Source organism: Bos indicus, chromosome 16, assembly GCF_029378745.1.
Source record: "Bos indicus isolate NIAB-ARS_2022 breed Sahiwal x Tharparkar chromosome 16, NIAB-ARS_B.indTharparkar_mat_pri_1.0, whole genome shotgun sequence".
Lineage (NCBI taxonomy): Eukaryota > Metazoa > Chordata > Mammalia > Artiodactyla > Bovidae > Bos > Bos indicus.
Window position 1 is genome coordinate 60420503 of NC_091775.1, and position 24942 is coordinate 60445444.

The window sequence follows — 24942 nt, forward strand, 5'->3', positions numbered from 1 at the left end:
CCTTCCAATGAACACCCAGGCCTGATCTCCTTTAGGATGGAGTGGTTGGATCTCCTTGCAGTCCAAAGGACTCTCAAGAGTCTTCTCCAACACCACAGTTCAAAAGCATCAATTCTTCTGCACTCAGCTTTCTTTATACTCCAACTCTCACATCCATACATGACCACTGGAAAAACCATAGCCTTGACTAGATGGACTTTTGTTGACAAAGTGATGTCTCTGCTTTTTAATATGCTATCTAGGTTGGTCATAACTTTCCTTCCAAGGAGTAGGCATCTCTTAATTTCATGGCTGCTATCACCATCTGCAGTGATTTTGGAGCCCAGAAAAATAAAGTCAGCCAGTGTTTCCACTGTTTTCCCATCTATTTGCCATGAAGTGATGGGACTGGATGCCATGATCTTAGTTTCCTGAATGTTGAGCTTTAAGCCAACTTTTTTACTCTCCTGTTTGACTTTCATCAAGAGGCTCTTTAGTTCTTCTTCACTTTCTACCATAAGGGTGGTGTCATCTGCATATCTGAGGTGATTGATATTTCTCCTGGCAATCTTGATTCCAGCTTGTGCTTCCTCCAGCCCAGCATTTCTCATGATGTACTCTGCCTATCAGTTAAATAAGCAGGGTGACAGTATACAGCCTTGACATACTCCTTTTCGTATTTGGAACCAGTCTGCTGTTCCATGTCCAGTTCTAACTGTTGCTTCCTGACCTGCATACAGGTTTCTCAAGAGTCAGGTCAGGTGGTCTGGTATTCCCATCTCTTTCAGAATTTTCCGCAGTTTATTTTGACCCACACAGTCACACATACAGAATTCAATTTCAGTGTAATCTCTTTTTTATTTGAGTAAAGTAAGGCTAAGTGATTTGCTCAGGATCAGCCAGTTAGACAGTTGTGAGTGGGACCAGCTAGACCTCATCTTTTTTCCTGTAAAGCTTATATTCTCCCTAAAATCTAGACCACTTCTAGTTTGCCAGCAGTCAATACACTACTTTCCTTATAGTAAAAGTTCATTAGGTCATTGAATATTTGTTATTTAATTAAGTGCATTTGAACAGCTCATTGTAAGTGATCTTTTCAATAATATGCAGCTTTGATTATTACAGGGGTTAATAGTTACTAGGTTTGTGTTGAATTGTTGCTCTGCCTCTTGCTAAATATTGCTCTTCCACTTAATAACTATGACTGTGGTACTTAACTGTGTAGCTTTGGGAATTAGCCTCATTTTCTTCATCTATCAAATGGGAATAATACCTATTTTATAATGTGCTGTGAGAATAAAAAGAATTAATGTAAGATGTTAAGTATTCAACAAGTGGTATGTATTATTCTTTAGCATACTTGCTATTTTCCCTCTCATAAAACTGCTGTAAAAGATGAATCATTTTTTCTGACATGAAAACTATTCACCAAGCTATACATTATTTTCTGTATAAAACTCTTGAAAGTATAACACTTACATATCCAGAAAAAAAAAATAAGCTAATTATAGTGGACTCTGAATTATATATTTTGGAATCACTATTCCAAGGCTGTGATCATAAAAAAATAGATTACTGACATTTTCCCCTCAATTCATACTATTCACATACGTATGTTAATATTTTCCATACTATTAATATATATTATCCACAGTTTTTGAGGGGCTTATGTAGATCTTAGGATTATGTAGCATATTAAAGATATAAATTCACTACCCTCAGACTAAAGACTTAGACAATTCTAGATATCATAACTATTTGAGGATATCAGTGTAACCATAGTCAATGAAAAAAATGAAGGAAGTAAAATATTATAGGCTTTTTATTTAAGAAATAAAGTAGACTGTTTAATTCTCAGAAGCCTTTTCTCCCCTTGTGTTACTTGTTTTCACTGATTTTTAAAAAAAGTAAATAGTTGTCAGTGGTATCATTGTACCTAAAAATCTATTGCTTTGCAAATTTGGGGGCCATTCACACTCACTAAAACTCGGTTTAAAAATACCTAATAGCATTACAAAGAGATGGAGAAGTCAAAGAAAAGTCAAACGTGAGAGAAGATATTTGCAATGTGTAAAACAAAGGATTAATATCTAAAATAAAGAACACCTATAAGTTAATAAGAGAAAGACAAACCACCCAGTAGAAAATGAATAATGACTTCAAATAGTATCTCACAAAAGAGGAATCACAAATCGTAGTACCTAATTAGGAAAATACAGCTTAAAATACAAGGAAGCTCTGTCACATACCATCAGATCACTAAACATTTAGAATTAATATTGAAAGAGATACGGAGCAATAGGAATTCTTATTTAATACTTCTCATGGGACTGTAAATTGGTGTGGCACTTTAAAAAATATTTTGGCTTTATCTTCTAAAGTTAAACATGCTCTAGCCTATGCCCCAGCAATTCCATTTCCACATATTTACCCTACAGAAATTCTTGAGTACGTGTACCAAGACACATGTATAAGAAAGTTCCTAACAGCAAAAACTTGGAGACAATTCAAATGTCCATTGTTGGTAGATTTTTTAAGTGAATGATGATAAATTCATACAATGGAATATGCTTTACAGTGGTGAAAATGAAGAAACTACAGCTATGTATAACCTTAAATATATGAAGATCTACAAGTTCTATTACAGAGACTCCTGTAATTTTTTTGGAGGCAAAAATTCAATCTTCAGCCACCAGGAGGCTGACAAGAGGGAACCAGACCATGCTTTCTACTAACACTTTCCCTCTCTGTACCGCTGATAGTTTGACTCCGTTCCTCAAGCACATGTAGATTGCAGTATCTTCCTAAGGGGGAACTACAGACTGGAAGATTTTTGCATATTTTAAAATGATCTCCAGAAGAAAGCTACTTGCTGGTCTTGACGGAGGTAAAAAGTTGGAGGAGGTGGTTCTTAAGCCACAAATATTGAAAATTTTCACAAGTTAAAAAGGACAACACTGTATTTTGAGACACCTAGTCTTTCAAGATTTGATTAAATCGTCCTATGTTCTATCCAGAAAGAATCAAAGCCCTTTATGAAATTGTTTCATGGATTTTTCCAATTAGTTTACAAAATGCTTTTCAAGTTAAATACAAATCATTTGCCATTAAAGTTTTTCATGTATTTGGCTGTACCAGGTCTTAGTTGGGCATGCAGGATCTTCAGTGTGGCATGTGAGCTCTTAGTTGCGGCATGTGGGATCTAGTTCCCTGACCAGGGACAGAACCCGGACTCTCTGCATTAGGAATGTGGAGGCTTAGCCACTGGACTAATTTCAGTTAAAATTTATCATGCATGTTGTTCCAGAAGATGGAATATAATTGTACTTCATAATTGGGGGAATACATAAAGGCTTCCAAATTCATTCCTGGCCAAATTCATTCTTGGCCTAACATATATCCATGATGAAAAAAAAAGGAACAGAAATATTAGAATTACTAGTTAAAATATTTATAGTCGAATATATACAAGTCAATTAGTAACTAAGCCAGTTATTTAGAACTAACTTCTTTTGTCATTCAGAAAAATTGGTTCGTGTTCATGACTGAATGACTATTTAGTGAGTGTGTGTGTATTAGATCTTAGAGAATTTTTCATAAAGTGATTTCTGTCCCAAATGATTTAAAGCCCAGATACAGAGTTATTTCCTAGATTATTGGAACCTGGCATCTATACTTAACATTTTATTGAAATCATAGAGGTCTTAGTTGATAAATCTAACAGCAGCTTCTAAATATTGAACATTATTGACTTCTGTTTCACACTATTGACCATACTATCCTTGAAGTTCTTTATGGTCGAGTTTCTGTGATGTTTCTGTCCTAGTTTTGTTTTTCTGACTGTTCCTTCCAGCCTTGTTCCTTAGTTCTAGTCCTTTGCCCTTCCCTTATGTATAAAAGTCTCACCAGTGTATTTCTCTTGCCCTGTGAACTCTGTTCCCTTTATAGTCTTGTATACTAAGCAGGCCAGCTTACATGAAAGTTCGAGGAAAGATAGAAATATAGAAAGCTAGAGAGGAAAGAGGTGTACCATTCTGTTGTGTTCTTTAAGATCTCATTTTAGAGACCAAATGGCTAAACTGTACTTTATCTCTAGTATTCCCATTCCCTTCCCTTCCCACTAGACCTTGCTACTCCAGTGCTTTTCTCTCTCCAATATTCAACCTTTCTTTTTCTACTTGATCAAATCGTCAGCTAAGAGTTATCAACAGTAGGTTTGTGTGACAAGCTCGAGCAAAGTTACACAGCTAATAAGGAATATAACTTCCTTGGGTGGTGCTAGTGGTAAAGAATCTGCTGGCCAATGCAGCAGACTCAAGGGATGTGGGTTCAACCCTGGGTTGGGAAGATCCCCTGGAGTAGGAAATGGCAACCTGCCCTAGTTTCTTGCCTGGAAAATTCCATGGACAGAGGAACCTGGTTGGCTATAGTTCATGGGGCTGCAAAGAGTCAACTAACACTTTGACTAAGCGAATGAGCACATGCACACACAAGGAATGGAGCTAATACTGGACACAGGAAATTGTCTGGGTATAAGGCCCATCCGTATTCTTGGCAGTTCACCATTATCTCCTTTTTCAATTCTGTTTCTAGAATCTACTCCAGAAAAGTAAAGATTTAGACAAAGATCTTTACTAAGTTGTCTGTCACAGTGTTACTTTTTAAGATCAAAGACACGCCAATGAAAATTATGGAACAATTAAATGTCCATCATTAAAGGAAGGGCTGTTTATTATCACGTAATAAATCATGGTGATCCATTCAGTGCCATATAATGCAGAGAATAAAATTAATGATCTCAAAACATTTTAATGATGGTTATAAATGTGTTATATAAAAACACTCTGATTTAAAAAAAATAATTTCATTTATTTAACTTTGTTTTTGGGTGCACAGGTCTTCGTTGCTGTGTGCCGGCTTTCTCTGGCTGAGGCGAGTTAGGGCTAGTCTCAAGTTGACAGGGCACAGGCTTTTCATTGCAGTGGCTTCTTTTGTTGTGGAGCACAGGCTCTAGGTGAGCAGGCTCAGTAATTGTGGTGTACGGGCTTAGTTGCCCCACATCATGCGGAGTCTTCCCGGACCAAGGGTCAAAGAAGTTGCCCCATGTCCCCTGCATTGGCAGGTGGATTCTTAACCACTGGATTACCTGGTAAGTCCAATATTAGGATTTTGATCATAATAAAATAAACATATACCTATTTTTAATGCATTAAAAAATACTGGGAGAATAAACTAAAATGTTCATTGAGTGAGTGGTGGGATAGATGATTTTTTTGTTGCTAAACAGACTAATGTGTGCATGTGTTTTAATAACTTATAAGGCTTGTAATGAAAAACAACACTCCCCTCCTCCCCTGCCTTCTCATTTCTAGGGCAACTAGTTTTAAATTATTTAAATGATTTACTCTGGGTTGCCTTGCAAAGTAACATGACAATATTTTTTTCTTGATATTATACATTTAATTCTTCTTCTGAGGAGACATTAGGACTCTTACCTCACCCACTTTCACTATGCTATGCTATGCTAAGTCGCTTCAGTCGTGTCTGACTCTGTGCGACCCCATAGACGGCAGCCCACCAGGCTCCCCCGTCCCTGGGATTCTCCAGGCAAGAACACTGGAGTGGGTTGCCATTTCCTTCTCCAATGCATGAAAGTGAAAAGTGAAAGTGAAGTTGCTCTGTCGTGCCCGACTGTCAGCAACCCCATGGACTGCAGCCCACCAGGCTCCTCCGTCCATGGGATTTCCCAGGAAAGAGCACTGGAGCGGGGTGCCATTGCCTTCTCCACTATAGCATCCCCCAAATCGCTATACTATACTATTCAGTTAGATTGGAAAAAAGAGTATTTTCTTTTAACATGAGACTGTACTTTGATTATACTCCTTTCTGATACACTTATTCTGTTTTCCCTTAAACTTTGAATTGTCTTTCTTCTTGCATTGATTTCTGTTATCATGTCCTCATTTTTATCCCCAAGTATGCCAATCTGTTGAGTGCTTTTTAAGAACTGACTCATTGGAAAAGACCCTGATGCTGGGAAAGATTGAAGGCAGGAGGAGAAGGGGATGACAGAGAATGAGGTGGTTGGACGGCATCACTGACTCGATGGACATGAGTTTGAGCAAGCTCCAGGAGTTGGTGATGGACATGGAAGCCTGGCATGCCACAGCCCATGGGGTGGCAAACAGTTGGACACGACTGAGCAACTGAACTGATACGCTTTTATATTAAAATCCCCCACTTGCACGCACATTTTGTTTTCTCTGGAGATACTTCTCTTGGAGCTTTGTATCCACCACCTCCTATCTCTGTCGGTGCTCTCTAGATCTGCTTTATGACCTAGTTTTGGGACTTCCGCTAATTGCTTTTCTGTATTAGATACCTTATGTCCTGGATCTCATGTATTCCTCTTTCCTGAATCCTCATTTTACTGAGGCACATCATCACGTAGCTTCGAATCCTTGCATGTCATTCTGGTCTAATAACACTTTAATATCTTGAAGATACTCAGTGTGACTCCTGAGAAATTCAGTGCTTTCTCATTTTTTAAATTCTTTTGTGGTTGGCATTTTTATCCCTTCTTTTCTAGAGTTTTAAGCTCATTTCTTTATTCCCAATATTCTGAAATATTTCAGTGATGTGCACTGGTTGGGTCTTTTTCATTCGATAATCGGTGGATTCTTTTAATCTAAAGACTTGTATTTCAGTTCTGGGAAATTCTTTCTGTTTCTTTTATATAAGGGTATCCTCCCATCAGTTTTCTCATTCATTCTTTCTTTGCTTCTTATTAATCAAATGTTAGACCTTACAGATTGACCTACATATCTTTTCCCCCTTGATTTTTCTGCACCTCTTTTTCTGTCCTTATTTGTAGGACATTTTCCCAGCTCTGTTTTTCAAGCGGTATTCTTGGAAAAAGTACTGTGGGACAGGTGGGTTGAGGGTGGGTTTTTACTATGTGTCCTCTGTAACATTTGATATCTGACCATATACATCATATCAGAACTATGATTACAGTCTTAATGAAGTTACATAAAATAGAGTCGTACAAGTGTTTCAACTGTTTTGCTAATATATTTTTAATGGTAAAAATCAAGACAGGATTAATAAGACTTTTACTATTGGACCCAACGTTCTCTGGAAATTTTATAAGCCAAATAAAGGCTAAGTTTAAAAAAAATGCCTTTTTTTTTTTTTCTATAGCATCTTATTTTTCTTTAATGAAGAAGAATACATATCTGCATAAATCATTCTGAGAGCAGTAATAAGAGGACTTATTATTTATTTTAAAGCTATCTTCAAAGCTAATTTCAAAGTTATCTTCTTCATCTCTGTTTCCTGGGTTTAAAAATAAAATTATTTGTTTGAAATTCTCAGGCTGCTTAAAGCTATGGATTGACATCTTTCATCAAATATGGAAAATCCTTAGTCATTACTTTTCAAGCAATATCTCTTTTCATTCATCTTTTCTTTTGGGGGGGTTCCAATTTAACATATTAAACATTCTCCTTGTAACTTCTAAGTCTCTTGACTCCTGAATATTTTCTATATTTTTATATTTTGTATGTTTTTGTATTTCCATGCTTTATTCTACATAGTTTCCTCTGATGTAATTCTCTCTTCAGTAGTATCTAATGATTTTTCTACTTTTGCGACTTCTTTTTAGTTCTTTTTCTGATTTACTATGACATTTTTATAATTTGCGATGTTTTGCTAAATCTTAAAGCTTGAATTTTATTGTCATACATGTTGTAACTATATAATTATACAGACTTGGCATTGCAACTCAAGTACATATTTCTGTTAATGTTTCTGATAGATGTGTGTGTTTTTATTGCCTGTTGCTTTTACTTGTTTATACTCATGATTAATTGCCTTCTTATGTGCCCTGTTATCTTTATGTACTGAGCATTCTATAGCATTACAGTCCTTTACAGTTCTAAAATCCAGAAACCTCTGCAACTAAAAGCTGTTTCATAACTCATTTATTGTCCAAACATGTTGTGAAGTGACAGAAAGCTGTTTAGTTTTATTCAGCTTAGTGTAAATGTTTGTACAGTTTGCATCAGATTGATAACAGGGTAATGCCACCTACCCCACTGATGATGTGACAATATGGTATATGTACCATATTACTTTTCTAAAATGTGAAATCTTCTGAATTCTCATCACATTTAGCCTGAAAATTTAGATAAAGAATAGTGGATCTATTTGAAAATTTATTTCTAGAAATCATTTGAGGTTTGGGATAATGTTATTTTTCTCTCAGTAAGATTTTTGTTATTTCCTGCCAAACACTAAAGGTTCTAACAAACTGGAATAATCATAACAATTTCATTTGAGATTTTGATTAGCTAATCTAAAAGACTAAAAGCCAAGCTTTTTACAAATCTGATTTACTTGTAATTCACTTTGGTCCTAGGGTGATTTTTTTTTTCAGAGTCCAATCCAAAGTGGGCTAAAGAGAAGGGAATTAGTAACTTGGGGTCCAACCCTGTCTTTCCTTGGTCTCTGACCTTTTATCTCTTTAGACCCTTTGCTTGCTAACCACATACCTCAGTTTCTCAGAACCTGTTTTGGGTAACAAAGGCCCCAAAGTAGAAACTACTTCCGGTGCCAGTTTTACTCCTCTGGATTGTTATCTCATCTAGGTTTTTATCTCACCATCTGGTTTGTTGTTTGATACATGAAATATTTAGTGGGTCTTGGAGCCAGGAATGGAATCATTAACTCTGTTGTCTCAGTTCAGTTTCTCATTATTTTATTTCTAGTTATTTCCTAGCAGGTCTCCCTCCATTGAGCCATATCCCTTGCCATCTAACTTTGACCATTGCCAGAAGTAGCTTGCTATTAATATAAAAAAGCCTAAACACAATCACATTGCTAGTTCATTAAACTTTTTTAGTAGCTCTCATTATTTACAGGGCTTCCCTAATAGCTCAGTTGGTAAAGAATCTGCCTGCAATGCAGGAGACCCCAGTTCCATTTCTGTGTCGGGGAGATCCGCTGGAGAAGGGATAGGCTACCTACTCCAGTATTCTTGGGCTTCCCTTGTGGCTCACCTGGTAAAGAACCTGCCTGCAATGCAGGAGACCTGGGTGTTTGATCCCTATTTTGGGAAGATCCCCTGAAGAAATGGAAAGGCCACCCACTCCAGTATTCTGGCCTGGAAAATTCCATGGAGTGTATAGTCCATGGGGTTGCAAAGGGTCGGCCACGACTGAGCAACTTTGACGTCACTTCATTATTTACAAGATGAAGTCCAAATTCTTTAGCAAATAAGAGGCTCCCTAGTCTTCCCTCTGTCTGCCTCTACTGTAGTGTTGTCTCCTGTTACCTTTCTCCTTGTACTCTGGATGCTAATCTGTGCCTGAAATGTTTCATGTCTTCATATCTTTATCTGTACTGTTCTCTTTGCTAAGAGTTCCCTTTGCCTTTCTTCTACCCTCAAACACTATCCCCTTGGCCTGAAAAGCTTCTCATCCTTGAAAGCTGGGAAAACTGACTGTTATTTCTTTCTATAGATCTTTCTTCATGCTTCTGTGCTCAGTCGCTTAGTTGTGTCTGACTGTAGTCCACCAGGCTCCTCTGTCCATGGAATTTTCTGGGAAAGAATACTGGAGTGGGTTGCCATTTCCTATCCAGAAGATCTTCCTGACTCAGGGATTGAACCTGTGTCTCCTGCATTGGTAGGCACTGGCAGGTGGCTTCTTTACTGCTGAGCTACCTGGGAAGCCTGAAATAATTAAATAAAGTGTCTATTCACTGAGACCATAAAATTAACTAACGCCTGTTAGGAAAAGAAAATGTAAAAAGTAAACAATTTCAAACAAAGGTTCTCGATTCTTAGTTAAACCTAAAGTCAACTTAACCAGAGCATTTTATTAATTGATATTTCTAGGTAACTGTATTATATTACTGATGAAATTCTGTTTCTTTTTCTAAAAGTTTATTTCTTCTGTTAAATTTGCTTCTGATTTTTTATTTTATTTCAAGGCATATGTAACACAACCAGAAGGAACAGAGTTTAAAAGCTGCCGCTTTCCAGCTGTTTGTATGATAGTCTTGACTCACTTCCTTGTCTCCAAACTGACTTTAACAGTAATTCTTTGCTCCTAAAATTTCAAGGTCTAACATAAAAAGCCAACTGTACTTAATAAAAGTACTCGTTAAAAGGTAGCAGTTGTCTAGAGTGGTGCTCTTAGTTGTTACTTATATCCAGTTGATTGAAGGTGCTGTGGAGTTCAGCTGTGTCCTTACTGATTTTCTACCTACTGAACTGTCCCTTTCTCATAGAGGTGTGGTTGAAATCTCCAGCTATAATAGGAGATTCGTCTATTTCTCTTTGTAGTTTTTAAACTCACATAATTTGACACTTTGCTGTTAGGTACATATACATTAAGGATTCTCAATTTTCTTAGGGAATTGGTTCTTATTATTACATAAGCCTTTATCTATTCCTGAGTTTTTCTCTTACTCTGAATTCTACCCTATCTGAAATTACTATAGCTACTTTAGCTTTCTTTTGATTAGCATGTTGTATGTGTTAGCATGTTACATCTTTTTCAATCCCTTTACTTTTAATGTATTTGTATCTTTATATGTAAAGCAGATTTCTTGTAGGCAACATGTAGCTGGGGCTTGTGTTTTGATCCCCACTGACAATCTCTGTCTTTAATTGGTACATTTGGACCATTTATGTTTAAAGGGATTATTGATATAGTTGGATTAATATCTATTATATTTGTTACTGTTTTTCTATTTGTTGCCCGTATTATTTGTTTGTTACCCTTGTTCTTTGTTTCTGTATTTGTCTTCTGTTCCTTTTTGTCTTTTTTTATTTTAATTGACCATTTTACATGATTCTATTTTTTTCTTCTTTACCTTTTAATAAAGTTTTTAAGTGATTGCCCTAGAATTTGTAATATATATTAGCAATTAATCCAAGTCCACTTTCAAATGATACTATATTGTTTCCCAAGTAGTGCAATACCTTATAATAATAAAATATTTCTAATTCCTTCCTTTAACAACCCCAGTTTTGGCGCTGAACTAAGTCTACTTTAGTACAAGCTGCTTTGTCATTTATCAGATGTATTGGTAAAACACTGATACTTATTTCAAGTTATCAGAATGTTGTTCATTTTCTAAGTTTATACTCATTGAAGAAGGTATGAGATTCATTAAGTGCTTGTAGTTACCTCTTTATGCGTCTTCAAGATGTTCTCCAGTGATGCCAGATTTTTTTCTTAGAAATAATTTTTTTAAGAAAATCTAGAAAAGCCAGGTAATAGTTTCTGTCAAATAAATCGACATGGAAGAAAATCTTAACAATTGAAGCAATATTTCTTGCCTCTTTCCTGCTCTCATCTCATTTGACATAATTCTTTTATTTTCCTCTGTTAATACGCCTCTCTTATCCTTGAAGAAACAGATAGTCACTTGGTTCAAGAAAGATAAATCCCTGGTGACTGTCTTCTCTCCCCTGTCCTTCTCCCTCATCATATGTGTTTTAATGTGATCTTCTTGGTATGAGAGATAATGTTAAACTCATTATTACTGACCCTTTTTACTACTATCCTGAAGTCAGGTGCTTTTATTTTAGGTCTTTCTCAGATTTTTATTAATTAATTCAGCAAATATTTATTGAGTGCCTATCATATGTCAAGTACTGAGGACTCTATAGACAATAAAACAGGCATGTAAAGTATAGTTTTGTGGGTGAAACAATCACTGATTAATAATCTCACAAGGAAATGTCCAAAAATAGTTATAACTCTAATAGGGAGATGCTTGGGACTGTAAAAGCCTATAAAAAGAGATTTGACCTAGTCAGGGAAGTCAGGAAAGGCTCTCTCAGGAAGTAGTAACACTTGAACTGAAATCTGAAGCATGAATAGGCAGTTGATGAAGGGAGAAAAATCCTTCCATGTAGAGGAAACGTTGTGGGCAAAAGCCGTGCAGTGGGGAAGGAGAGTGTTAGTATGAAGGACTGAAAGGATTCAAAGGAGGCTGAAGGGATGGCGTAGGTAGGGACCAGGCTATGTTGAGGAATTTTGGTATGTTTTGTGTTAGTTTTATAGAGTAGTGGGAAGCAATTGAAAAGTAGTATGCAGGAAACTTGTATTTGGAAAAGATTATTCTCACTATAGTAGGAATAATGATTTACAGGGGACTGTAGTAGATGTAGGTAGATAAATGTAGGATAATCCAGGTGAGAAATGATAGTAGTTAATTGAGAGGAAATGGTGAGAAGTAGATTAAATATACTTAGGGAAGATCAGCGAGGTTCATGGATTTAATATTGAATGGTAAGAGAGGGAGATGACTAAGATTTGGGACTGATACAGTGGAGTGGATGTTATTTTTATTAGAATTAGCAACACTGGAATGAGAACAGATTTTAAAGGAAAGATCATGGGCTAGGTTTTATACATTTTGAATTTGAGAGGCCACAAAACGTCTAATTGAATATATGAATATGTTGGTCAAAGGAGATCATGTCTGAACTGGAGGTATAAGTTGCTGTGGTAACTGTGAATGATGATATGCATGGTGAGAATATGGCGATGGGGTGCCTGGGACCCGGTTTGATAAACTCCTAACATTTAGAGACTAGATAGAGAAGAATGAATCTCACAGGAGACAGAGAAGGTGTGACAAGAGATGTTTAGAGGAAAATCAGAAGTTTTTATTTTTTAAAAGACTTTAATGATAGAATTAGAAGTCATCTGTGTTTTGGTTTTTATCTTAAAACATTTTATTAAAAATAAATTCTGAGAGTTGTCTATTAAGAATCACCTTTATTTAGCTCCTCTAGACATAGCTTTCTCAAGTGAGAAGCTGTGTACGTGTCAGGTGTGTCTTTGAGTTCTCTCACTTAGAAAGGAGGTAGTTTTTGCCACAGGAAGTGTTTCATCGGGAAGCAGATGTGCTCCAGTGATAGGAGATGGGAAGGGGATGTTTTGTTATTAATTACTTAGCTTTGAATAAACAAAGACTTTGTATTTTTGAAAGATGTCTTCTTCTGGTTTATAGAAATTAATCCTATTTTTAAAGCTTTTCATTAGTTGATCTAAGAAGTATGTACTCTGTTGTTCCAGTAACCTAACTCCTGAACTCTTGGTTAATTGTATTATGTCATATCTTCTATTACATAAGAGCATGTGAGATTTATAGGATAGAATTTCGGTAGAGAAAAGGTGTGTCTTAAAAGATAGGAAGTGGTGGCAGACTAGTATTTGTAATCTGAGAAAGCTCAAGTTTTGCCTTTTCATCTCTGCTTGCTTCCCTTAGTTGAAAGAAATCAGAAAAGCCATTTTAATGAGAAACTGATATCCTATTTTAATGTTTAAAAAATAAAGAATTTAGCATTTAAACTAGATAACAATAAAATATCTTGACTCAATGTCACAATTATGCCCCGTAAACCTAAATTTATCAACTGTATTCTGTGAACCATAGTTGGAAAATGCTAATTTAAAGAGGTTATATAGAATCCTGAATTAGGAATTAGGATACCCATGTGTTCTTTTTGTTTGTTTGTTTTTGCTGTTGACTAAGTAGTCATGGACAAGTTTTTTTCTCTAGCCTCATTTGATTATATTTAAGTGTTGGTTAAGTTAATCTGGGATGTCTTGTTTAGTTCTCTGTTCTCTAATTCTGATTCTGTGTATTGATATTAAAAGTTTCCATTTTTGCTCTGGGTAGATTTTTAAAATATGCTTATTTAAACTTTGTGCATTCAAAAGGAATAAAAATATACAGTCATTATAAAATTTCATATATTATAGAAATTAATAATATAAAAACATAAATCTATTAGCAGCAATAATAACACATTTTATTATTTTTAAAAAAGAAAATATTTAAAAGAAATAGGAACAGAATTTCTCTCTACGCAAATTTCATCATATGTATACTGACATATTAATGATAATCTTCAGTAAAAGTGGGATCATGATCTACTTTTTATAGTATATATTGCTTTTATACCTTATCCCTTAGACTTCTTACCACCTAAATTTCCGTTTTTTTTCTTCTTACTGTGACTATAGTATATACTCATAGTTAAAAAATAGAACCATAAAGATCTAAGGTGATACCTCAGTTGTACTCCCTATAGGCAATCACTCTTTAAAAATGTGTGTGTTTCTAGCACAGTTAAATATATGTGGTTGTTTTTGCATGGTATGTACTGTGATTTATTTGGGCATCCTCCTATAGATGGTCATTTGCATCTCCCTCCCTTGCTTCCTTCCATTAAAAAAAAAAATGCCGCAGTTCTTAAAATGCAGAAGATTGTTGAATTTTTAATTGTGCTTTATTTATATGCTATAGATAGTCTTTGCTGTCTCCAAGGAAGAGGTTTGGCTAGGATTGCTGTATCTTTAATTCTCTGCACACGACCATGAGCAAAGTCTCTATGTGATGTTCATAGTCACACTCACAGAATATTTCAAGCAAATATTCTCACTTTATCCTGTCATCCCAATACAATGTTTTTATTTTGGAGAACTTGACTGAATCTCATGGGAGCCTTTAGAATTCCTTTAGTCTTTTTATTTAAAAATCTGTCTACAGCTTGTTAGTCACAATTTGTCCCGTGAATCAGTAGCATACATATCACTTACAGCTTATTAGAAATGTAGAATTTCAGGCTCTCACCCATGTGTACTAAAACAAAGTCTACATTTTAATTCAATCTCCTGGTGATTCATTCATACCCTAAAGCATGAGAAGCATTGGCCTAGAAGCAGGTCTGTTCCATTATCCATTATCTTTACGCTTGGTCCTTTGTGCCCACATCTTGAGTTTGATCCCTTCGTTGTTATTGTTCTGGTCTTTCTGAGGAGAAAGAAAAAAGTGAAAAGTTTGAACTAAAGAGTGGAATATACTTAGTTCAAGAACTATTTCAAACCCTGTGCATTTATTGTGCCTTCCAATGGTAAGGCTTCCTGTTGATATTTTTACCTGTTTTCTTTTTTTTTTTAATACCATACCAGTATTATGGAAAAGAGAAGATATAGTCAGCTCTACTATCATGCTTTATTTTTGGTGTTTAAAAAAGAAAATTATTATTATTTTATGTTTCAGGAGTTTTTCAAAAGTTTTTTAAATTGAAATTTATTTTATGTCATGCTTCTTTTGAAAATGAGGATGTGTATCATGTGATGGATAGTAGGGAACAGTTGGAGCGTTACATGAATTTTGTGTTTGCTTATCTGCCGTTTGTTGAGAAATGTTAGCTACATACCAAAAACTGTATCCAAGTAAAGCATGATACTGTAGGAGATATTGAAAGGCATACATCTTGACCAGCTACCAGCTACCTCAATTCCCCACACTTGTTATGAGCCATATCTGTCCACTTAAGCGTTACAGCTGTCATTTAGATTTCAGATAACCCTCCTTCCATCATGTCACAAAAACGAAAAAGCCACAACCCTTCTGATGCCCACTTCTACAGGCAAACTTCAGGGTTTTTTTTTTAAAGTAACATGATGTATTTATTTTAGCATTTAGGCTTTTCTTAACCATTTAACATGTGCAAAATGGTCTACAGTTTTTATTAGCTTATCTTTTTTTATGTGTCATTGTTTCTAAATGTTTCTTCCCAAACCCACCTTCCTCAAAAGCCTTGGAGTTTTATTGTGGAATTTGTAAAGTGTGATGATTTTTAGAAATGTATGTCGCATGACATAGTAGAATTGAGTATAACAGTATAATCTCAAGATCAAGAGAACTGGAAAGAAATTGGTTCTATCCCTTGTGCCTTCAGTTCAGTTCAGTCGCTCAGTTGTGTCTGACTCTTTGCGACCCCATGAACCGCAGCACCCCAGGCCCCCCTGTTCATTACCAACTCCAAGAGTTCACCCAAACCCATGTTCATTGAGTCGGTGATGCCATCCAACCTTCTCATCCTCTGTCGTCCCCTTCTCCTCCTGCTCTAAATCTTTCCCAACATGAGGGTCTTTTCAAATGAGTCAGCTCTTCGCATCAGGAGGCCAAAGTATTGGAGTTTCAGCTTCAACATCAGTCCTTCCAATGAACATCCAGGACTGATCTCCTTTAGGATGGACTGGTTGGATCTCCTTGCAGCCCAAGGGACTCTCAAGAGTTGTCTCCAACACCACAATTCAAAAGCATCAATTCTTCAGTGCTCAGCTTTCTTTATAGTCCAACTCTCACATCCATACATGACCACTGGAAAAACTGTAGCCTTGACTAGACGGACCTTTGTTGACAAAGTGATGTCTCTGCTTTTTAATATGCTGTCTAGGTTGGTCATAACTTTCCTTCCTAGGAGTAAGTGTCTTTTAATTTCATGGCTGCAATCACCATCTGCAGTGATTTTGGAGCTCAGAAAAATAAAGTCAGCCAGTGTTTCCACTGTTTCCCTATCTATTTGCCATGAAGTGATGGGACTGGATGCCATGATCTTAGTTTTCTGAATGTTGAGCTTTAAGCCAACTTTTTCACTCTCCTCTTTCACTTTTATCAAGAGGTGCTTTAGTCCTTTGCTTTCTGCCATAAGGGTGGTGTTATCTGCATGTCTGAGGGTGATTGATATTTCCCCCGGCAATCTTGATTCCAGCTTGTGTTCCTCCAGCCCAGCGTTTCTCATAAGCAGGGTGACAATATATAGCCTTGACATATACCTTTTCTTATTTGGAACCAGTCTGTTGTTCCATGTCCAGTTCTAACTGTTGCTTCCTGACCTGCATACAGGTTTCTCAAGAGGCAGGTCAGGTGGTCTGGTATTCCCATCTCTTTCAGAATTTTCCAGAGTTTATTGTGATCCACACAATCAAAGGCTTTGGCATAGTCAATAAAGCAGAAATAGATGTTTTTCTGGAACTCTCTTGCTTTTTCCATGATCCAGCAGATGTTGGCAATTTGATCTCTGGTTCCTCTGCCTTTTCTAAAACCAGCTTGAACATCTGGAAGTTCACAGTTCACATATTGCTGAAGCCTGGCTTGGAGAATTTTAAGCATTACTTTACTAGCGTGTGAGATGAGTGCAGTTGTGCGGTAGTTTGAGCATTCTTTGACATCGCCTTTCTTTGGGATTGGAATGAAAACTGACCTTTTCCAGTCCTCTGGCCATTGCTGAGTTTTCCAAATTTGCTGGCGTATTGAGTGCAGCACTTTCACAGCCTCATCTTTCAGGATTTGAAATAGCTCAACTGGAATTCCATCACCTCCACTAGCTTTGTTCGTAGTGACGCTTTCTAAGGCCCACTTGACTTCACATTCCAGGATGTCTGGCTCTAGGTGAGTGATCACACTAGTGTGATTATCTGGGTCATGAAGATCTTTTTTGTACAGTTCTTCTGTGTATTCTTGCCACCTCTTCTTAATATCTTCTGCTTCTGTTAGGTCCATACCATTTCTGTCCTTTATCGAGCCCATCTTTGCATGAAATGTTCCCTTGGTATCTCTGATTTTCTTGAAGCGATCTCTAGTCTTTCCCATTCTGTTGTTTTTGTCTATTTCTTTGCAGTGATCACCGAGGAAGGCTTTCTTATCTCTCCTTGCTATTCTTTGGAACTCTGCATTCAAATTAGACATGGTTAAAAATTTCCTTGCATCACACTTTCCGAGCATTCTGTAGGCTCCCTTGCTTACTATCAGTCCTTCCTGGTTAGCTGGCAGTTTCAGCAGGGCAGGGACAGTGTATTTTTTGTTTGTTTTTGTTCCTCTAGTCTTAGTTCAGTGCCTGATATGTGTACTCAATAACCATTTTAAGAATGGCCCCATACCAATATAAATACTTGTATATTTAGAGAATTCAGATGTTTCTTTTGGCTAAGCAACTAGAGTGATTCTTAAAGCTGTGCTTTAAATATTACAAATTATATATTAAGGAGGTGAATAATTAGCTGATACTTGAGGTGGCAGTAGTGTTCTTGTTAAGACACTTTAATCAGTAGCCAATTTTTATATTAGGATTCATAATGAATGTGGTAGTTCAGTGGTAGTGTCATAGTTTCTGATTAAAAAATTATAAAACTTGGAATCTTTTCTTAAAAATTATAAATTTGTTGTATACATTTGATAAAATTTAGAGAATGCAGGTGTCAAGTGATAGTCTTAAATTCAGGTGAAAGACAAAACTTGGAGAAATAACTAACAAATGATATTAGGCTATCATAACGATAGAAGAGAATCTGAAACATTTGCCAAATCCAACTTTAGCCAACTCTAAGAGAGGTGAATTTCTTCATTTCTTTGATTATCCCTACTTAGAGACTGTCACTTCCTCACTCTGTATTTCTTTCGCTTTCTGATTTTGCTTGAATCTTTTATGTGCTATTTAATATTTTCCACTTCCATATTCCTTTAAATAGGGAAGTTTATGGTAAGAAGAATTGTAGTAGCTCCTTGAAAGAATTGGGTTGATGAGTTTAGAAACTAGTATAATTATTCTTACCTTACCTATTTAGTGTGTAAAAGTATTTTCTCATTTAACACTGAGTCTCTGAATTTTACAGTGTTAATTATGGGGCTTAAGTTCTACTCTTATAGTGCAACTTTTCTCAAAATCGTAGTTTTAATTTTTACTGAGGTGTTTTAATAGGGTGATCTTGATTAACTTCCCTCTCATGAAACCTGTGAAATTAGATATTTTCTTACTAGTATTACTCAAAAGATATTCTGAAATAGGGACCATTACAGTATTAATAATAAAATATTTGTTATAGACCCAAAGGAAGTAATTTTGAAATTAAAAAAATTTACATGTGTAATGTCTTATTTTGAAGTAATTTCAAGCCTATAGAATATTTGCAAGCATAGGAGAAACTTGTATATACCCTTTGTGTGGGTGTGTCTGTGTGTGTGTGTGCACGTGCACAGGCGCTCAGTCATGTCCAACTCTTTGTGACCGCACTGACTGTAGCCCACCAGGCTCCTCTGTCTATGGAGTTTTGCAGGCAAGAATACTGGAGTGGGTTGCCATTTCCTTCTCTCCGAGATCTTCCTGACTCAGAAATCAAACCTGTGTCTCCTACATCTCCTGCATTTCAGGCAGATTCTTTACCACTAAGCTACCAGGGACCCTTTCAGTCCAGTTCAGTCACTCAGTCGTGTCCGACTGTGCGACCCCATGAATTGCAGCATGCCACAACTCCCTGTCCGTCACCAACTCCCGGAGTTCACTCGAACTCACGCCCATCGAGTCGGTGATGCCATCCAGCCATCTCATCCTCTGTCATCCCCTTCTCCTCCTGCCCCCAATCCCTCCCAGCGTCAGAGTCTTTTCCAGTGAGTCAACTCTTCGCATGAGGTGGCCAAAGTACTGGAGTCTCAGCTTTTAGCATCATTCCTTCCAAAGAACACCCAGGACTGATCTCCTTTAGAATGGACTGGTTGGATCTCCTTGCAGTCCAAGGGACTCCCCTAGATTCAATAATTATGTACAGTTTACCCTGTTTGTTTGGTCATATTTTGTATACCTTTATATGTGTAGTTTTTCCCTGAGTCATTTGAGGGTAAATTGGAAACATCATGCCTCTAAGATCCCAAAATACTTCAGTGGGAATTTCCTAAGAATAATAATATTCTCTTTCATAATGAAAATGAGAAATCTTAATATTCTATTGTCTAACCATAGTCCATATTCAGATTTTGTCAGTTATCCCAATAATGTTTGTTTTATAGCTTTTCTCCCCATTTTAGGATCAGATCCAAAATTATGCATCACTTTTCATTGTTTCTCCGTAGTCTCTTGAATTACAACAGTTCTAGAGCTTTTCTCTTATTTTTCTGACCTTGACACTTTTGAAGCAAAGGATATAGTTATTTCATAGATCTTCTTTATTCAAGGTTATCTGATGCTGCTTGTGATTAGATTTAGGTTATGCTTTTTTTTTTTTTTACAGGAATAAATCACAAGCTATGCTTTCACAGTTCAACATATCTGGAGGTGTATAGTATTGGTTTGTTCCAGTATTGGTAGGTCTGTCTCTATGTATGTATTCATCCATATTCATTCATTATCTTCAATACATTTACTTCTTTTCTCAAGTCTTAAATACGTGGAAAGTGCTTTCAGAATTGCTAAGTCATTATATTGGATAAGTAAACCTACTAACCGTAGTATTTGCAGTTCTTTAAAGGTAAAACTTAATTACGGGAAAATGCATAAATCTTGAGAACAATTGGATGAGTCTTGACAAATATACCCATATTCACATGTATATCAAGATTAAGAAAATTTCCTTAACCCTAGAAAGTTTCCTGGTGCCCCTTTCTTGTTAATAATGCTTTCCACCACTGACAACTGCTTTGTTGATTTTTTCCCCCTGTTAAAAATTAATTTAGCCTATTAGAACTCTGTAGAAATGGAATCATACAGCATGTGCTCTTTTGTGTCTAGTTTCTTTTGTTGGTATAATATCTGTGGTTTTCATTCACATTGTTTTGTTATTAGTAGTTTATTCTTTTTATAGCTGAGTTGTATACAGTGTATGAAACCATCACAGTTTGTTTATCCAGTCTACTGTGATAGACATTTGGGTTGTTTTCAGTTTATGGGTTTCGTAAATAAAGCTGCTGTGAACATGAAGTACAAGTTTGTGTATTTTCTTTTCTCTTGAGTAAATGCTTATGAGTGGAACTGATGTGCATTGGATAAATGTATGTTTATCTTGTGAAAATAAAATTGTCAAATTTGTTCCGTAGCAATTGTATCATTTCACGACTTCATGACTGATTATGAGATTTCTGGTTGCTCCACATCCTCACCACCATCTGGTGTTATTAGCCGTTTAAGTGTTAGCTGTTTTAGTGAATGATATCTCATTATTGGCTTTAATTTGCTTTTCTCTCAGTCCTAATGATGTTGAGTACATTTCCCACTATGCTTATTGACCATTCATATAACTTTCTTCATGAAGGGTCTGTTCAACTCTCTCTTCCTAGTCGTGTCCGACTCTTTGCAACCCCGTGGACTGTAGCCCACCAGGCTCCTCCGTCCATGGGATTTCCAGGCAAGAATACTGGCGTGGGTTGCCATTTCCTTCTCAATTTTACATTTTGTGGTACAAATTGTAAGACATTTTATTGTGAATATATTCTCCCATTTTGTAGCTTGCTTACTGACTACTTATTGATTGTCTTCTAGACGTATTAAGGTTTTAATTTTTAGGAATTCATAGTTATTAATGTTTTCCTATCATGGTTACTACTTTTTATAAAACTTACTTTATTTTATTTTTGGTTGCACTAGGCCTTCAGTGCTGCATCTGGGCTTTCAGTTGTGGCAAGCAGGGGCTATTCTTTGTTGTGGTGTGTGGGCTTCCTTTTGCGATGGCTTCTTTTGTTGCAGAGGACAGGCTGTCGGTGCACAGGCTCTGTAGTTGTGGTTCATGCGCTCTAGAATGCAGATTCAGTAGTTGTGGTGCTTGGACTTAGTTGCCTTGCGGCCTGTGGAATCTTCCCAGATCAGGGATCGAACTAGTGTCCCCTGCGCTGGCAGGTGGATTCCTGAGCACTGGACCACCAGGGAAGTCCAGTTATTACTTTTTTTTTAATCCCAAGAAATTTTTGCCTATCCTCAGTTCACAAAAATATTCTCTTGTGATGTCCTTTGTAAGCTTTATCAGTTTATATTTTACATTTAGGTTTATTTTCCATCACAGATTAGTTTTGGTGGATTGTGTGATGTGTCATAAGTAGAGATTAGAACTTAATGTTTATTGTTTTTCTCTTTTTGCAGATTCACATTTCTAAGTGTCTTTTTTAAGCCAAGAGAAAATTTTATGATTGTAATATACTCTAATTTGATTTATTATACTTTTGGGAAAGCTGAGTACTTCAACACTTACTTAGTACAGAAATGTGTAAATTTAGAGACTATATAAACAAATGAAGATGAGATCATTATTTTATGATAATGGAAATAACTAGAACATTTTAACATGTTTCAAAGAATAGATATGTTACTAACTTTACTGTTTGGCAATAATAAGAAAGAGACTTAGTTAAGAACTGTTTTTTCATTGTACATATTCTACAAATGGATGGTTTTTTAGTTTTCCATATGAAATCATCATCTTTTATGCAGCTTGCAAAGTGATCTGATTGCCATGTTTTATCTCTTTTATTGATGGTCTTAAGTCTGTCAGGCTTTCCATTTGAAACCCCTATTTTCAGGAGTTTATGAGCTGACAGTTGAAAAAAAAAATTAACCAGCAAAAAAACTTGGCATTCATGATCTTGGTTCAATATAAGGTACTTTGCTTTAATAAAATTTTAAGTAGTCAGCTCTTTTTTTTTTTTTTTTTTTTTAGGTTGCAAATAGCACAAAGAGGAATAAAGGAATTTTTTTGGTTAAATAGATATGGAATATTTTTCCGGACAACTTACCCCAATTAGATTTATAAAGCAAACTTTTCCCTTTTAGAAATCATTTAAGTATGTACTTTCCTGTGTTCCAGTTCCCACAAGATGTTGCCTTAAGATTTTCCTTTTCCTTTGCTATAGTTCATAGCAAGTATCCACTATCCCTTTTCTTTTTTCTGTCCACTTGTGCTTTTAAAATTCTCCCTAGTATGTTTACATTAAAAATGGCTTTATATTTTGGCATTCTTTTGTCCTTTTCCCCTCATCTTTGCAATGCCTCTTGCACAAAACTTTACCTATTGGTTGTAAAACAATATTCACTTTGAGAGAAGTTGTGGCATAAATAGCAAGAATTTTCTTGAAGTGCCAACTTTAAAAACTATCCTGAAGAGCTGTCACTTAGAGAGCAGACTTTTAGGCAAGTTTTTTCTTCTTCTTCTGGAAAGTGTGTAAGTCAGCTTGAGTACTTTCACAATCCGTTTTTAACCCAATATCATTCACATAGTGAACACTTAACTGCTATTGGTCCCCAAAGGTGTCTGTGGGGTTTTTTTGTTGCTTTTATTTCACTTCTCATTTTTTTTTTTTTAAAAAAAAACCATTTCCTGAAAACTCAGTGCAGAAATGTAACCTACTGCAGGAAGTGAGATGATCTTCTTTTGCTGTATTCTGAAGATAATTTGCTTCAGACAGGAGATTTTTGGGTGCTTGCTGAAATTTTGGAGATCTGGGAAAATGGGGGTAATAACATGACACCAGTTCTTAAGCAGCAACATCTGCTGTGGTTCAAAGCCACACAAAGAAAGCTGTTTAAGCAGTTGAATATTTTGGGCTGCACGGACAAGTGTGGTTCAACTGCAAAGACTGCAGAGCAAAAAATTTAAAGTTTCAAGAAGTTGTTAAAAAATGGAGTCCTGGAAGATGAGCATCTTTAAGAGACAGACATCACCGTGTCCTCCAAGCTATCGAAGATCTTTGTCAGAACCTGCTTATACACACTCAGAGATAGGAACAAGCTTAAAGAGTTATCCATGGCGTGGTCCAGTGAAAAGCAAGAGGAAGAAAAATGAACAGGCTGTTTCCAGTCTAGGAAAGCCACTGGGTGCTTATCGGTGGCAAACACACCACAGCTTAAGGTTGAAAGGGGACAAAAAGGAGCAATTGGAAAATAATAAAGGAGACTTGGATGAACCACCACAACAAGCAGTCCTGCCAAAGATGGTTGGGGATAATATTTCTTCCTCTGGCAATGAAGTCCTTGGGACATCAATGGAGAAGCAGAACCTGGTAAACACTCAGTCACTTCGGGTTCCATTCAGCAGATCTCTTTCAGAGCCAGAACCCGGCTCCAGTGTCAGATTTGTTAGACGGTGGCCAACTTCAGTGGGGTCAGTGGAGTCTGATCAGCAGGGATATTTCATCCGTGGCATTTTCTCTACTCTTTCCAATGGCTTCTCCAGGATGCTGAGTCTAAAAGGAGGGTCAACCAGTGAGCCAGTAAGAGAAGGTATATTGTGATGAATAAGGGGGAAGAGGGATTTTAATTATTTGTGTTTTATAATGAATAAAACATCCTATTTGCTCATTATAAAATAATTTACTTAATTAGTGCAATTTTTAAAAAGTATTAAACTATTTTAGAAGCTCAATGAATGATAGTAATTAATAGTAAAAAATTGATTTAGAAGGAATTTTTTTATTATGTTATACTCTGAACTCTTAATTTTGGGGCCTGTGTAAAATTATTTGTTTTGGTTTGTCTTTTACCCTTTTTAATCCCATTGATCTACTTTTGTACATTAAATGCAGTTTAGAGGGAGAAAGTATCAAATCATCTCCTTCTGACAAAGTTGAGAGTTAAAGAGAATTCCTTCTATTATCTCTTCATAAAAATTAACAAATGTTATTAGAGCTATTTAGAGCTGGATTGTATTGATAGCTTTTAATAGGTGGGACTTCTGATCTGCTCATGTCTTGGTAATACACAATTTGAAAATGGAAGGAAAAGATGCAAATCTTGAATAATTAGGTTACAAAATAGAAATTTGTGTTTGATTCATTTCAGGTAACAGAATTGTCAATATTTAAAATAAACTCAGGATTTGTTTATATTTTAAAATGTTTTATATTGATGATAGTGTTTTAAGCTACCAAAAGAAACCTTAAATTTTTATCTGATTGCTTTGGATGTGATTGAGCTTATCTGAGGAACTACTTCATTTATGAGTTAAGACTTGTTATTGATTTTTTTGTTTGTCTTATTTTTGAAAACCTTAATATACTGATAATATTTCTATTGAGTTGAGGTCATTTTTGGATATGCTCTTTCCGTTAGAAAACTTTATCTTCTCTTTAATTATGAGATTGACCACATCAGCAGAAGTTTGAATTCTTTCTAAAATTGTGGACATTGTTGAATAATTTTCATACTAGAATACAGTTTAATTTCTTTAAAAATAATGTCAGTGAAAAATTGAGTAATTTTCCAAGTGTATTTGTGCCAAAAATTCAGTATGTCTCCTAAACCTTGTTTTCCCTTTAGATTTTCCTTTGCCCAGGGAGTTTTAATTATACTATTAAGGAAATATATTTTCGTCTTACTCTTGGTTTATA

At 36.0% G+C, this 24942-nt stretch overlaps 1 protein-coding gene across 8 annotated transcripts in view; it reads left to right on the forward strand.

Annotated features, from left to right (window-relative positions):
- The window catches only part of RASAL2 (RAS protein activator like 2), a 397112-nt gene that overhangs the window by 119559 nt on the left and 252611 nt on the right, over positions 1-24942 (forward strand). For 2 of the 8 annotated variants that reach the window (XM_019976530.2, XM_019976532.2), the window contains exon 1: positions 21118-23836. The exons of 3 other annotated variants lie outside the window; for them this stretch is intronic. In XM_019976530.2, the coding sequence (XP_019832089.2) occupies positions 23236-23836 (601 nt within the window). In that variant the 5' untranslated portion in view covers positions 21118-23235. Of the gene's footprint in view, positions 1-21114; positions 23837-24942 lie in introns of those variants that run through there. 3 more of the 8 variants (XM_070768497.1, XM_070768496.1, XM_070768503.1) reach the window with 3 other exon arrangements.